Source organism: Cricetulus griseus, assembly GCF_003668045.3.
Source record: "Cricetulus griseus strain 17A/GY chromosome 1 unlocalized genomic scaffold, alternate assembly CriGri-PICRH-1.0 chr1_1, whole genome shotgun sequence".
Lineage (NCBI taxonomy): Eukaryota > Metazoa > Chordata > Mammalia > Rodentia > Cricetidae > Cricetulus > Cricetulus griseus.
The window spans coordinates 27,616,602-27,631,992 of NW_023276807.1; the positions used below are offsets into that span (position 1 = coordinate 27,616,602).

Sequence of the window (15,391 nt, forward strand, 5' to 3'; positions counted from 1 at the left end):
CTCTCCCCCCTCTGTCTCTCTCTCTCTCTTTTTCTTCCCCTCCCCCCTGCCTCTCTCTCTCTCTCTCTCTCTCTCTCTCTCTCTCTGTGTGTGTGTGTGTGTGTGTGTGTGTGTGTGTGTGTCTGTGTCTGTGTCTGTGTCTGTGTCTGTGTGTGTGGTCTCTGGAGTGCTCTGAGCTTTGAATGTGCAGCCTAATTCCACATGCAAAACAGTCCTCTGCTCTTATCAACCCAACACAGCCTGTGAAGTCCTCATTGCAACTCTGACTTTGCCACAGTCATGAGGTTCAAGTTCTCTCTCATGGCCATAGGCCTGGAAGTTGTTATGATTGTTTTATTTGGATTATTTGTTGAATATGATATAACCCAGCAGGTCAATGCTACAACACCAACAAAGACGGACCAATTCCTTCAATTGTATCCCTGTGAGTAAGCAACTTATTTCTTATACTCCTTTGGGTTCCTTAGGGTCTCAGAATTCAAATATTTAAGTACTATAATACTATACATTTTGAGGTACTTGTAGAATTGTCTAGTATTTTAAGTGTCATGGGTATTGTGTGTCCCCATTAGGACATACTTGTCTTCTGTTAATGATGAAAGTGTTTGGACAGAATCTGTGTTCAAATATCAGAATATTGAGCTAAAATTAAAACATTTCATCTATTTTTTAATTCATCGCATCCTTAAAACTAAATAACCATCTTTATTGTGTGGGTTTCTTTACTCATTCTGCAATAAATAAAGGTATTGGTCACCTTCTCTCAAATAAAAGAAACAGAAATAAATCACACAGGACAGAGACAAAGGTAAAATGGAGTGAAGAAATGGAAGCCAGAATTCACCTTGGGTTATTAGATAGAAGAAGGGTATTTAAGTAGATGAAAGAGGTTACTGGAGTTTTAATTCATGTCTTCTGGGTTTTGGAAGATTATCAAAATAGACTTTTTAAATTGAACATGGTGAACATTTAATTTAAAAATAGACTCCTTCACTGAGAACAGAGAGAGAAGAAAAAGAACAACTGAACTTCTATTTCAAGGAAGCAGAGTATGAAATAGTTAATATATAGTAAGTTCCATTTGCTGGGGTTATCATGACCCTGACACCCTTATTAGCTCATCTTCCAAGAGAGATAAAGTACACCATTATTTCTACATTCTCAAATGAAGCTATAGCAACTGTAATTTTTAAACATTTAAAATAGCAATTGTTATTATTGTTTACAACACTTGTTTAAACTTCCTAAAATAATGCTTTCGTGTCTATATCTTTCAGGAGTACATATAGTGGAAGCTTTCTCACTTATGAGTTAGTACCAAGGATGAATTAGTAAGCTACAAAATTCAATTTTAAGATTAGAGTTAGGATCAAATGCCACATTCTGAACTCAGTTACCTTTATGCTCATAGGCATTTAATAGTATTCTTAATTAAATTTTTTATTTTTCAATTTAGAGAGAAATAAAAGAAATAGAATTATTTTGATGACTTGTACCAAGTACATAGTATTTTCAGTCATTCATTCACTGAATAAATACTTTGAGTAGCAAGAATACATTATAAAAATTTATTCAAGATTTCTAGGCCAACAATCTCCAGAGCGAGTGCCAGGATAGGCTCCAAAGCTACACAGAGAAACCCTGTCTCGGAAAAAAAAAATATTCAAAGGTGAATCAATTGCAACCCCATTACAGTGAGCACCAATCTATTGCACATGGGAGCAATAGGATGCAAGACAAAACCAATTGCCAAAAATACTCTCCAAGATTAATGCTATTAAAATAAAATTATATAAAGACCTTAAGAACGTAGTAGTTTCCGAATTTCTAAAGTCGAAGCATTAAGCCTGGTGTCAGAGAGTCTAAGCAAAACTTCAGTTCAAAATGAGGTAAAAGGCAAGATGAAGGAAGTAACTAAAAATGTTATTTCCTAGATTAATAATAGATGATTAATTTCTGGTAATTTAGTGTACTGGCTGCCAATGAGAGCTAACAGTGTATTTTATACTTGCAACGTTCTAAGCCCATACATCTTAAATCTCACCACACACCACATAACTGTAACTATGTAGAGGTAATGGGGTAATGGGTGTATTAATTAACTTGATTATCATGATCATGTAACACAAATATCCTAATACACATGTAATGTGTTTATTTTATATATGTTGGCTATATCACAAAATGTTATTTGAAATATGTACGCTAACAACTACAACATTCTTGTCATTTTTTGAGAACAGGAAATTCATTAGTATTATGACACATTAACAAACTATTTATTATTATTCTAATTTTGTAAAGAATTTTCTAGGCCTTAGGAACTACGTAGTAAATGTGCAGACAAAATGGGCACAGTTTGTATCTTCACAAAGTATTTGCCTCAGTGGGAGAGTAGTGTGTGTGTGTGTGTGTGTGTGTGTGTGTGTGTGTGTGTGTGTTTTAGATGCTAATAAAATGCTTACCTAAAATTATCTTATAAGTCAGTCTTTGTACATTCCCTGTTTTAGGTGCAATTTTAAATCTGTTTTCTCCATGGATAACTTACATCGCAAAATGCTAAAAAATTCAAAGAGCTACATGACCCTTGTAGAAGTAATTTGTAGAATGGTCTGAGAAACTACATGATTTGTGATATACATTTTCTCTAAATTTCAAAAAATTCACATATGCAAAGCTTGTGTATAAATACCACATGTTAGAAAACAGTCACAGTCCATTGTTAGGAAAGAATATTCAAGTCAAATCAATAAACATTTGGGCACTCTCCTAGTGTGATGCACTGTACCAAGTGCTAGGATTTAAGATATGGAAGGCAGAATTTCCTAAGACCTACTAAGCTCCTCTACAGCTCTCAGTCAGAGTGCTACAAGCTTCTGAATTTCTCACAGATATGAGAGGCTAGATGCCAATTTGCATTTTTAGTAAACTGCACAGAGAGGGGGGAGAGGTTTATTCTCCCCAGACTTGTTCATTGTAGGACTCTTGAGTAGTAAAGTGTGATGTCACATAACCATAGAAGTGTGTCTCACATCTGAATGCCGAGTTTCTGCGATGCTAACTTGCAATACCATATATTCTGTATGTTTGGCTTCTAAGACACATAAAGAAGTATTGGCCATTCTATCAAGGGGCATAAATTGAGAAGTCAAACTTAGCAACAGTATAGTGAAAGCTGGATTTAGAGGACAAGGGCCTTTGAGGATTGGTTCAAGAGACTCTGCAAATGCTAGGGCCTTATTGCCTAATTGATATTTAAACCACACCAATGACTTTTTTGTGCTTTGCTACACTAAAATCTTTTACTTTCACTTTTACTGGATCAGGTACCTGTGGGTAATTTTGAACCTTCTATGTTGTATGCATTGTTCATTTAAATATGTAGTGACACAATACAAATGTTGGCACACTTCATTGTAAAATATAAAATATATATTTATTTACTTGTGGAGGTCCTCTTTCCCTGTTGGCCTTTTAGTTGTTAGTCCAAAAGAAGAAAGAGGCAGAAGGGATGATAGCTTTGTATTCTACTCATGAGCACAAATGGAGACAGCTCTCCAGGAGACAGCTTCGGCGACTCAACTTTATCCCAGAGTATAAGGAGTTTTTAGGATTGAAGAGCCTGGGGTCAAACCCTAATTTACATTAAATTTCACACTCCTATCACATTTCAGGAATATGTTGCATATATATTTGCATATCATCATACTGATTCACACAAAATATTAAAATGATATGTTGAGGGGTTATTACCTTATGAAGTTAGTAACATTTGCTGCTTCATTACAAAATGATTATATAGAGAAACTGGCTTTTTCCTTCAAATTTACAGTGGTGAAAATCCCATAAATAATCTAACCACTTGATAACTTTTCTTTCTTCCCACTAAAGACCCCAAAGCTTAGATGCTATCATCTTTACCATCTGTAGAAGTATCAATGCAGTGAAAAAGAAAACTGCCATCTTAAATTGTCATGAGAAGAGTTTTGCCTTCTCAGACTCTCTGAACGTGTCTCTTAGGTACTTGGAAAACAGTAAAGGTATAAAGTACCAAAGGATTCACACAGAACTCAAAGTTATTCTGACTTTCCAGACTAGCAAAAGATGTAAAACTATGATTTATGCTTAAAATTAGCATGTTGAAATTCATTCCTACATTTATTCTGAGAATATTCACTTCCATTTTCACCAGCAAAACACTGGCAGTGAACGCCTCTTTCGTCCAATATTAACTATTCCCAGAGAATTGCTTGTCGCCATCTTTTACTGAAACTGTTAGGAATGAACACACTGTGTCATATATGACCTATGAATATGATGCTAGATTGCCAAACTTGAATAATGCCTTTAAATTGAATAGCTCAATCCTCAGACAAGGGCTGGAAGCAGTAGGCACAACTACACCTCAAATTTTAATTACAAAATAACCTTCTCTCTCCAGAATCATTCATAAAACTGTTCATTTAAAATCGAAACAATGATGGGGCTGGAGAGATGGCTTATCTGTTAAGAGCACTGACTACTCACTCTTCCAGATGAGCGGGGTTAATTCCCAGCACCTACGTGGCAGTTCATTGCTATCTATAACTCCAGTTCCAGGAGACTCGACACTCTCACACAGACATACATACTGGCCAAACACCAATGCATATAAAATAAAAATAAATAAAATTCACAATAAAATAAAATAGAAGCAATGATAGCATAAGGTAAGCAAAGTGCTTAGAGGCAAATGGGAACACATCAAAGAAACCTAAAACCTTCTTACCTAGATGCCAATTTATTACAATTAAGATGGAGAGGCTACCTTAAATGCCCTCCCCTGATAATGAGATTGATGACTAACTTATATACCATCCCAGAGCCTTCATCCAGCAGTTGATGGAAATAGAAGAAGATACCCACAGTTAAAAACTGAATTGAACTGGAATTCAGTTGAAGAGAAGGAGGAGTGATGAGAAAATGGGTCAAGACCAGGCTGGTGAACCCACAGAAACAGCTGACCTGAGCAAGAGGGATCTCTTGGTCCCGAGACTGATCACTAGAAAACCAGCATGGAACTGATCCAGATACCATAAATATGGGTGTCAGTGAGGAGGCCTCAGAAATCTATGGGGCCTCTTGTAGATCAGTACTTATCCCTAGCATGGAATGGACTTTGGGATCCCATTTCACATAGAGGGATACTCCCTCAGCCTAGACACATGGGGGAGGACCTAGGCCCTATACCAAAAGTTATGACAGTCTCTGAACCCCCCCATGGAATGCCTCACTCTCCCTGGGGAGCAGAAATGGTATGGGATAGGAAGGGTGTTAGTGGGGTCAGGGGGGAGGGGAGGGAGAGGGAGCTGGGATTGGCATGTAAAACAATCTTGTTTCTAATTCAAATCTAAAAATTTTTTTAAAAAGAATAAATTGGATGGTAGAAGTAGTAAGATGGTAGCAGAAACATAAAGAGGATTGAATAAATTGGAATTTTCTGTAGAAGGAAGAACAGCTCTGGTACAAGAGAATACCAACTAAATACAAAAAAAGTAGCACGGGGCTTGCTCCATGCATGGTAAGATACATACCATAAAGCTTGACAACTAATTGACATGCCCAGATGGAAGGAGAAAGCTGACTCCTACAAGTTGTCTCCTGACATCTTCTTGCATGCTTTGGTACATACACAGCACACACACACACACACACACACACACACACACACACACACACACTGATATAGATGATAGATAGATAGATGATAGAGAGAGGCAGAGATAGAGAATGACAGAGAGTATATTAGATAAATAAAAATGCAATTTTAAAAGGTATTAAGGAGTGATATATAGAAAAATAACAGTTTTGACATACCACTGTGTCAATATATGCCACCAAAGCGATAAGTGAATTTTGTAGCCACTGAGTGAAGACCAATGGGGAATAGTCCATTCACATAGTCTGAAGGAATCATTGTCAAGATCCTCTGATAGTTACAAAACAAAGAAACTTTTATAACGGGAAGATCTAACAGTATATACTTAATTGTGTGATCTAACTCACCATTACAGATGCTGTGTCTTATGATGGATCCAATGGGTAGTGTACACCTGCATAATATCACTGATAAAATATTTAGTATGATTTTAATTATAGTATACACCCAAATGTGCCCAAGTTTTGAGGGTTGCTGTGTGAGTAGCTAATGAAACCAACAATAAAATGCATGTGAGATGATTGCTGAAAATGTTAAAATCCAAAGAGACACAGCAACTAATGCTGAGGATTTTGAGTATAGGTACATAAATCCCTAACTGCAGAACAAGGAAAAAGAAAATCTAGAACATATTACTAACTTATAAATTATATATATATGTATATGTATATATATATATTCATTTTGACACATTTTTAAATATTTGAAATGTTTGAAATGTGATATCTGGAGGTAGTTGGAAGATAATTCACTAAGATTGCTATTCACACAGAAAGGATGAGTTCACTGAGTGTGTGAATGGGTCTATGATTCTTGTATCTTCTTTTGGGCTCTTTTCCTTGCACAGTTTATTCTGTGCAACATGGGTGTGATAGTTTTTGCTTTATCTTATAATATTTTATTTTGTTATATTTTTTAAATGAATGAATGAGTGAAAACCTAACCGCTGAGGTAAAGGTTAACAACTGAACCATCATTTCTACCTGCTAGGAAAAGGAAAATCCGTTTGCTCCAATAGAGTGACACTGGGTATATCAATCACTCCAGATAAAGTGAACAGCATACATACAAGGTGATAGCTGTGCACACTTGTACTGAGAAGAGGGTTAATTCTTGAATGAGGTCTAGATTTTCAGGAAAAGACGTGCTTGGTGTAAGACAAAAAAGATATTATAAGATGAAAATTAGATGCGTACAAATTAAGGAAAATAAGGAATTCGATTCATCTTGTTTGGTTTGGGTGGTATAGGTTTAGCTAGAACAAGTTTCGTTTCAAATTGTTGAATTATCAGGGTTTGTAAGATATCCTGTTGCAAGATGAACATGGGAGAAAAACAGAACAAATTTAACAAAACAAGTAGAGCTTTGCTAAGTCAAAACTAAGGAAAAGTATGCTGCTATTCCTGCTGCTGCTGTTGATGGTGATACTAGTGATGAGTAATGAGGATGATGGTGATAGTGACAGTGATGACTGTGATTGGGAAGATGATGGTGATGAGGATGCAGTCTGTAGCCTGGCAGGTTTGGGTGCCAACCTCAAAACCAAACCCTTTGTTTGAAGCAATGTATAGACTTCCAAATCTCAATTATTAAAAAATAATAAGTAAGGGGTAGAGAGATTACTTAGTGATTAAAAGCACTTGTTCTTTCAAAGGGCCCAAGTTTGATTCCCAGCAGGTACATGTGAGCAGGGTACATCTTTCTCTAACCAGTACTAGGGCATCCCACATCCTTCTTGCTTCCACAGACACTAGGTATGTGTGTGGTGCCTAGACACACAGGATAGCAAACACTCACACACTTTAAATAAAAATAAGTAAGTTTCTGATCTCTGTGAGTTCAAGGCCAGACTGATCTACAGAGCAAGTTCCAGAAAAGATTCCAAAGCAACACAGATAAACCCTGTCTCAAAAAAAAAAAAAGTAAATTTCAAATAGTAATAGCAGAATAAACTTGAATTTGACCAAGGTACAGGTTAATTTAGCACTCACTTATCTTCAAAGCAATCTTTAGTATACATGTTACTAAGAAAAACCTTTGATAAAATTGGGTTAAAGTTATTAAGTAGTTTTCAAAAAGTCAGATGTAGCCAGGCATTGGTAACACAAGCCTTTAATCCCAGCACTCATGAGGCAGAGGCAGGCGGATCTCTGTGAGTTCAAGGTCAGCCTGGTCTCCAGAGCGAGTGCCAGGATAGGCTTCAAAGCTACACAGAGAAACCCTGCCTCGAAAAACCAACAAAAAAAAGTCAGATGTTTGGTAGAAGGAAGATGAATTAGAATTCAATCCTGGGTTGTTTTGTTTTGTTTTGTTTTGTTTTGTTTTTGTCTGTAAAGCCTATGGTCAAACCACTGCATTATACACCCAATATTGATTTTCAATTTAGAATGCAGGATTCACCTATCAACATAAGCCTACTGTCTCCAACAAATTCAGTAACAAAATATTTGGTCTCCACTAGCATCAGTCCTCTCCTCCTTCTCTTGAAGGAAGGGGCGGGGGCAAAAGTTGTCGTTGGCAGTCTCCTGCTGCCCCTGACTCTTTGCACCTTTGGTTTTGAGACATCTCTCCCTGAATCGTTAACGAGGCTGGCTACCCAGTGAGACCCCAAGAATCTCCTGTCTCCTCCATTCCAGAGCTGGGTTTATGGTTACATTCCTCTGCATCCAGCTTTTCACGTGGGTTCTGGGGAAGCAAGCTCAAATGCCTGTGTTTGTAGAGAACACATGTCAACTGTGCTCTCTTCCCCAGCTCGGGTCAACCAGCATCCACGGGGATAAGAAGTTTACTCTGAAAATACCATGAAATGTCTCTGTTTGCTTTTTGGTTTTTTGTTTGTTTGTTTGTTTGTTTTTGCAAGACAGGGTTTCTCTGTGGCTTTGGAGCCTGTCCTGGAACTAGCTCTTGTAGACCAGGATGGTCTCAAACTCACAGAGGTCCACCTGCCTCTGCCCCCCAAGTGCTGGGACTGAAGGTGTGCGCCACCAAGGCCCGGCTTTTCTTTTTTTTTTTTTTTTTTGAGGCAGGGTTTTTCTGTGTAGCTTTGGAGCCTATCCTGGTGCTCACTCTGTAGACCATACTGGCCTCAAATTCACAGAGATCCGCCTGCCTCTGCCTCCTGAGTGCTGGGATTAAAGTTGTGCACCACCAACTCCCGGCCTCATCTGAACAACTTGTATAGCTTGAAGCCATTGCTTGAGATACCCATGAAAAACCCCTGTCGGCTTAAGGTCACAGAAACAATGAAAAGAAGTGCAACTACTGAAATTGACTCTTCCATTGAAATCTCCAACAAAATTTATGTGTTAAGACAAAGAAACAGGTTTTTTTTTTTTATGCAAACTGCACGAGGCTTTATTATAGTTGTTTAATGAGCTAACCCCATGTTAGCTCAGGTCTTTCATCCACCGGTGATGGCAGATGGCTAGAAAAGACTGCTGGAAGCATCTGCATAGAGATCTTGTAGGGCAGCGTAAAGGGAGTGAGTGCCTAGGGTTATGCACAGGTTTAATTATTTGAAAATATTTGAATATTCTAACCCCTTTTAAGGATGACCCTGAGCATAGTATCTTAACACAGATCTGTTAAAGTGTAAGACCTTACTGTCCCATGCACTTATGAGTTTAACTTGCTTATTCTGTATTTAGCATGGGGTGTGTCTCAAGTAATGGAGACATCAGCAGAAAAGCAAATACAAAATCCAGAATCATATAGCGTCTTGTAAAGTGAGATTACTCCCATTTTACAGAGGAGAAAACCTAGGCTTAGGAAAATTTATTGAATATGCAAGGGCACTCAACTAGTAAGAAATTCAAATGAAACATGAGCTATTAGCCATCTGTGCTGGCTAGTCTTATGTCACACCAACCAGAGTTATCTGAAAGGAAAGAACCTCAATTGAGAACATGCTTCCATAAGATCCACCTGTAAGGCATTTGCATGATTAGTGATTGATTGAAGAGGGTCAAGCCAGCCCATTTTGGGTAGAGATATCCCTAGACTGATGGTCCTGAGCTCTATAAGGCAGGAGGCAGGGCAAGCCACAGAAAACAGGCCAGTAAGCAACACCCATTTATGTCCTCTATATCAGCTCCTGCCTCCAGGCTCCTGCCCTGTTTGGGTTCCTGTTCTGACTTCCTCCCATGATAAAGAGCAATATGGAGCTGTAAGCCAAATAAGCTTTCAGATTCCCCATTGTCTACTGTCAAGTTTCTGGAAAATACTTAAAATTAAAATCAAAACATTGTGTTTTGTTCTCACGTTCTACCATTCAGTGGGAGAAGAGAGCAAGGGGAAATCGGGGCCACTTGTAAATTACTGTGCGCAAGGCAGAAGGGAGGTATTTGTGAAGAGGAGAGTGGGGGCATAAATCAAAGTATAGTGACATATATATGTATATATATACATATATATATGAATATGTAGGGATAAACCTATTATTTTGTGCACGAAAACATTATTCTTACTAAGTGGGAGTTGGGGGGTTGAATCAGTTTGCTTATTTGTTCAATGTCCCCCCACCCTGCTTTAAATTAAAACGAAGTTTTACGGCACCACTCTGCATCTTTATATGGTTTGACTCAGATGAGGCTTCCCTGACAGTGGCACTGTTAGCATTTTGAACTAGAAAAGTCCTTGTGGAGGGAGCTGTCTTGTGCTCATAGCATGATTAGCAACAGTCCCAGTCTCTGCCCTCCCTGTACCTCACTGCACTGTACCGATTAGATAGTAACAACCAAATATGTCCCCAAATACTAATAAATGCACTTTGAGTGCAAAATCAGACTTAGGCAGAGAGCCACTGATGGACAAACATCTAGGAAACTCTTAAAACTTGCTAAAAAATTATCTCCCCAACCTGCAAGCGCCTAAGTAAACACCCCAAAAGTGCTCACTTTATTGTTTTAAAGGCAGAGCCTTGCTGCCCAAAACTAAGTGAGCATTTACCTAGTTTCCATTCGCAATCTCTTAATGTAATGCTGATTGCCTAACTTCCTTTGATCTGGACCTATCAAACAGGCACTGTCAACAGTCTTCGGATCCCATTAGAGCTTTAGCAACTTGAATATCTGATGGGGTGCTTACGCCCTCTTGTGGCAGGAACCAGTAACACAAATTGGAGACCAAACAGGAAATCCTTTGCCACATATAATATGTAGTTTTCCATAAAAAGGAATGAAAAATAGAGCCTGCAGGATAATTCTTAACAATAGGAGACATTTAAAAATTGGATGAAATGAATTTTTGTGAGTTGGTTAATGAACACCTTAAAATTAGTAGCTTCCAGAAGGGAAAAAAAGAACTCTAAGAAAAAGACATAAAAGATGTTGAAAACATTGAATACTGAATTAAAACAACAGTAAAGTATACAAATAGGGATATCTGTATCCCACATCTTCCTCCCCAATAGGGAACGTCGCCTAAGAGGGGTTTGATAGGTTGTAAGAACCAGAGGAGCGCTAGAAGACTTGCAAAATAATGTCTTCAGAACATGCCATCTGCACTTTTGAACTCACAGCAACTACAACTTCCTGCACAGGTCTACATAAACTAAGCCAGTCAAAACTACAGCATAAAAGGAGAGGGACCCAGGGTCCCCCACTCCAGCTGAGGAGCTACCCCAGTTGATAGTCCATAGGAGAGGAAGAGTTAGTTTGTTGCTAATTTGGGACCTATAGTGGGTTGCGTATGGCCCATGGGATCTCGCCCTATAGCAGTGGGACTCAGTGGGCTATTTTTTTTTTTTTTTTGGTTTTTCGAGACAGGGTTTCTCTGTGGCTTTGGAGGCTGTCCTGGAACTAGCTCTTGTAGACCAGGCTGGTCTCGAACTCACAGAGATCCACCTGCCTCTGCCTCCCGAGTGCTGGGATTAAAGGCGTGTGCCACCAACGCCCAGCGTATTTTTAAAAGGAGGAAGAAGAAGAAACACATAAAGAAGGAAGCTCTGATTGGCTTACATACATTGTATTCACACATACAACTACCAAGAAACAAATTAAATAAATAAAACAGTGAAGGATATAAACCTGTATTGGTCCATTCTAGCATTACGCTTAGAAACAAGTCACCTGACTGAGCTTTGAGCCCTAATCACAAACAAAAATGAAATAAGTGCAGGACTAGAAGACCATTTGGGCAATATCTAGTCCAAATCTTCCTTAAAAGAGGAGATAATGTAGTTCCAGAAAGATTTGGCAAAGTAATAGATAAGACTAGTCATGCAAGGGTTTTTGTTTTGTTTTGATTTTTTTAACTTCACTCTAAGGGAGTCTATGATCAAATACAAACAGAAAAATTAAATGGTAGTAAGACAACTTTTAAAAAATGCACACACATGGTAACTTATATTTCAAATCCTTCACAGACATTGTGAATATTGGCAGCTATTTAGCATTAAGTATCTAATCTGGATTCCAGTGTTCCTAATGGGGTACAGAATGGGGTCAGTACAATAAAGATCAGGAACAACAGGAGACACACTTGGGAAGAAAAGGGCCTTGGCTAATCCCACAGCAGGTTCTAAAACATGACTCATGCAACATCAGGTAGTTCGCTCCCTCTCCAGAAGAAAGAATGTCCTCCTGAATATGTCTTCAGTAAACACTGCTCTGGGAAAGCATTGTGATCTCCAACAAGACAAGAGCATTTTCCAGAGTGAATTCAGAGTGTTAGGCTGCCATTAAGGGAGCCAGGGGAAATGGCAGAGAAAAGCCTTTTTAGGGCAACTCTGGCAACACTTAGCAGCCTCAACCAGAGTAGACAAGCTCAAATGGAGACCAGGGTCTCCCACTCTCAGCCTCTGAATTGATTGCAGAATGGAGGAAAAGAGGAGACCCATCTAGTGAGACCCATCTGCACACCTAACAAGCCAGTGTTCTGGTTAGGGGTCTGGACACGCCTATCCTGCTCAAATAACGAAGGAATGGGAAAACTCAGACCTGAATTCAAATGTTGGCTCTATCATTTTTGTAAATTATTTGGTCTCTAATGTCCAAAGCTTTCTCTGTGCCATGATTTCTAGGCATATCTTCTCCGAGTGCCTATTTTTGTTTAAATCTTTGCTGAAATGTTTATTGTCCATCTATCACTTAAACATTTCACTTTCTCTGTCTTTGCATGTTTGTGATTTTATCTAATTGATTTATTTTTGCATACCATAAAATTGAATCATAAGAAATTGCCAATAGCCTTAATATTGTCAACATCATTTTCTTCTTTTACTTAAGAAAAAATCATACAATATATTCTGATCACACTTTCCTCTACCCCAACTCCTCCTAGATTCTTTCCAACTCCCCTCCCATGCAACCCTTCCTTTCCCTCTCTTTAGAAAACAATCTAACAGGCAAACAATAAATTAATAAGCTAAAAATAATCCCCATAAGAAACACACACACATAAATGCCACAAAAACACAAAATCAGAAACCATAATACACAAGTAAACCAGTAAGACAAAAAAGAATAAAGAAAACCCTACAAAAATCTTATACCAATAATAATTTCATTGCAAAAATTTGATTTTTCATGTCATTCAAATGTTATGCTTTCCAACTATAAGCTCCTTGAGGGCAAAGTCTGGATGTTGGCTATGTTATATTTGACCATGATTGTTGGAGCCTGCTCCAACTAGTCAGCTGGGTTACCTGAGTAGGAACGTGAGGATTGAGAAATGGCAGATAAAGAAACAGAGACAGAAACACAGGATAGATTTGGGAGGAGGAATGCCTGGTTCATGCCTTTCAGCACACTGGAGAGCCCCAAGTTTAATTTAGACCCTACTTGTATACAAACTGGAGGCAAAGCAGAACAAAGAGCAGAATAATCAGTTAACCAGCTCCCTGCACTGTCCTTGAATCGAGAAGCAGCCAGATTCACTATCTAAAATGTGGGCAGAAACCTAAGGACAGGAACTGGAGCCAAGGCCATTGGAAGATGGCTACTAACTGGCTTACTCTCCATGATTTTCTCAGTCTGCTTTCTTATACCGTTCAGAACTATCTACTCAGGGCTGGCATCACCTACAGTGAGCTGGTTCCTCCACATCAATCATTAATCAAGAAAATGCCCTACAGACTTGTCTACAGGCAATCTGATGGAGGCATTTTCCCTATCAAGGTTGCTCTTCCCAGGTAACTCAAGCTTGCGTTGAGTTGTCAAATACATAACCAAGACAGCTAGTGATCTCCTTTGCAGTTTTACGCAAACATAAAAGCATTTTCTAACTAAGAAGCATTTATAATAGGACCCTTCGGGTTCATTTATTCAAAGCTTTTTTTAACCTCTTCTCTTTTTCAGTATTCCAAGATGTGCATATTATGATATTTGTTGGGTTTGGCTTCCTCATGACCTTCCTGAAGAAATATGGCTTCAGTGGTGTGGGTTTCAACCTCTTCCTTGCAGCTCTGGGCCTTCAGTGGGGTACGATTGTGCAGGGACTCCTTCATAAAAAAGGAAAGAACTTTCACATTGGAATCAAAGAGTGAGTATGTGAATCTTTGTGCCCTTGCCTTCAAGTTCATACGTTGAAATCTTAACGTCTAGATTGGGAGATAATGAAATCTGAATAGTTAAATCTGAAGGCAAAATGTCATAAGTTGGATTAGTGCCCCCATTCAAAAGCCATGACTTACTGCACTATTTCAATGTGCAATTCATTCTTAATCCAATGTATTCTTTCTTTCACTCTCAGAATGATAAACGCAGACTTCAGTACAGCCACAGTTCTGATTTCCTTTGGTGCTGTCTTGGGAAAAACAAGCCCCATTCAAATGTTGATCATGACAATTCTAGAAATTGCTGTCTTTGCTGGCAATGAATATCTGGTTATTGAAAAATTTAAGGTAAGGGTGAGAAAATATATCCTTTCTATATCCTAACAGTGCTGGCCACTACATGCTATGGGTGTCCACTCTAAATAAGGGAAAATCTCTACAGGACAGCCACCAGATGAAATAGAAGAAAAAAAAAACACTATGGAATGCTTATTGTAAAAGGGGACAGGAAGAGTTGCACATTATTTCATTTCATTTTTACAGAACCATGGAATGTAAGTGTCATTGTTGCTATTTATCCCCAGTCAAATGACCACAGATGCTTCACAGATGATTCACCCAAGTCTGAGTCCGGATTTAAACCATGTTTTCCTAACTTTGTCACTCCTTTTATTGCACTGTGTTGCCTAACAATAATTCCCACTTATATTTAAACCATATAAAGAAATAGAAATGGGTCAATTTTTTTCTTCCCTGTGAAAATGTTACTGATTCCCTCAAAGATAATAATAGTCTATTTCTGACTACAGTCATGTACATTTTATTTATACTTGTAATGAACATTTGATTCAAGAGCTAATATTTTAGCTTTCTAAGTTTTCATGATTTACCAACAAAATTAGTTAAGCTTTCTGTCTTTACAAAGCTAAAAGTATAGTGGGCTAGACAAAAATCAAATAATTATATATCACCCTATGCTAACTTTCTGTTTGTGACAAATTGTCTGAGAAACTTAAGGGAAGAAAGATATATTTTGGTTCATGTACTAAGAGCCAATAGCCCCTTGGCTCCATTGTTTCTGGGCCGTCAGGGAGGCAGATCTTCACACTGGTGGTATACACTAGAGTGAAGCAGCTCACTTCCTGGTGGGTAGGAAGCAAGGAGAAAGAGGCTGGGGACAAAATAATTCTTCTAATGAT

General features: G+C 38.3%; 1 protein-coding gene across 1 annotated transcript in view; it reads left to right on the plus strand.

Annotated features, from left to right (window-relative positions):
* The first annotated feature begins 279 nt into the window (after positions 1 to 279).
* Positions 280 to 15,391, plus strand: part of Rhag (Rh associated glycoprotein) — a 31,134-nt gene continuing 16,022 nt past the window's right edge. Inside the window, exons 1-3 of the mRNA XM_027387485.2 lie at positions 280 to 424; positions 13,996 to 14,179; positions 14,390 to 14,540. Of these exons, the coding sequence (XP_027243286.1) occupies positions 280 to 424; positions 13,996 to 14,179; positions 14,390 to 14,540 (480 nt within the window). The remainder of the gene's footprint in view (positions 425 to 13,995; positions 14,180 to 14,389; positions 14,541 to 15,391) is intronic.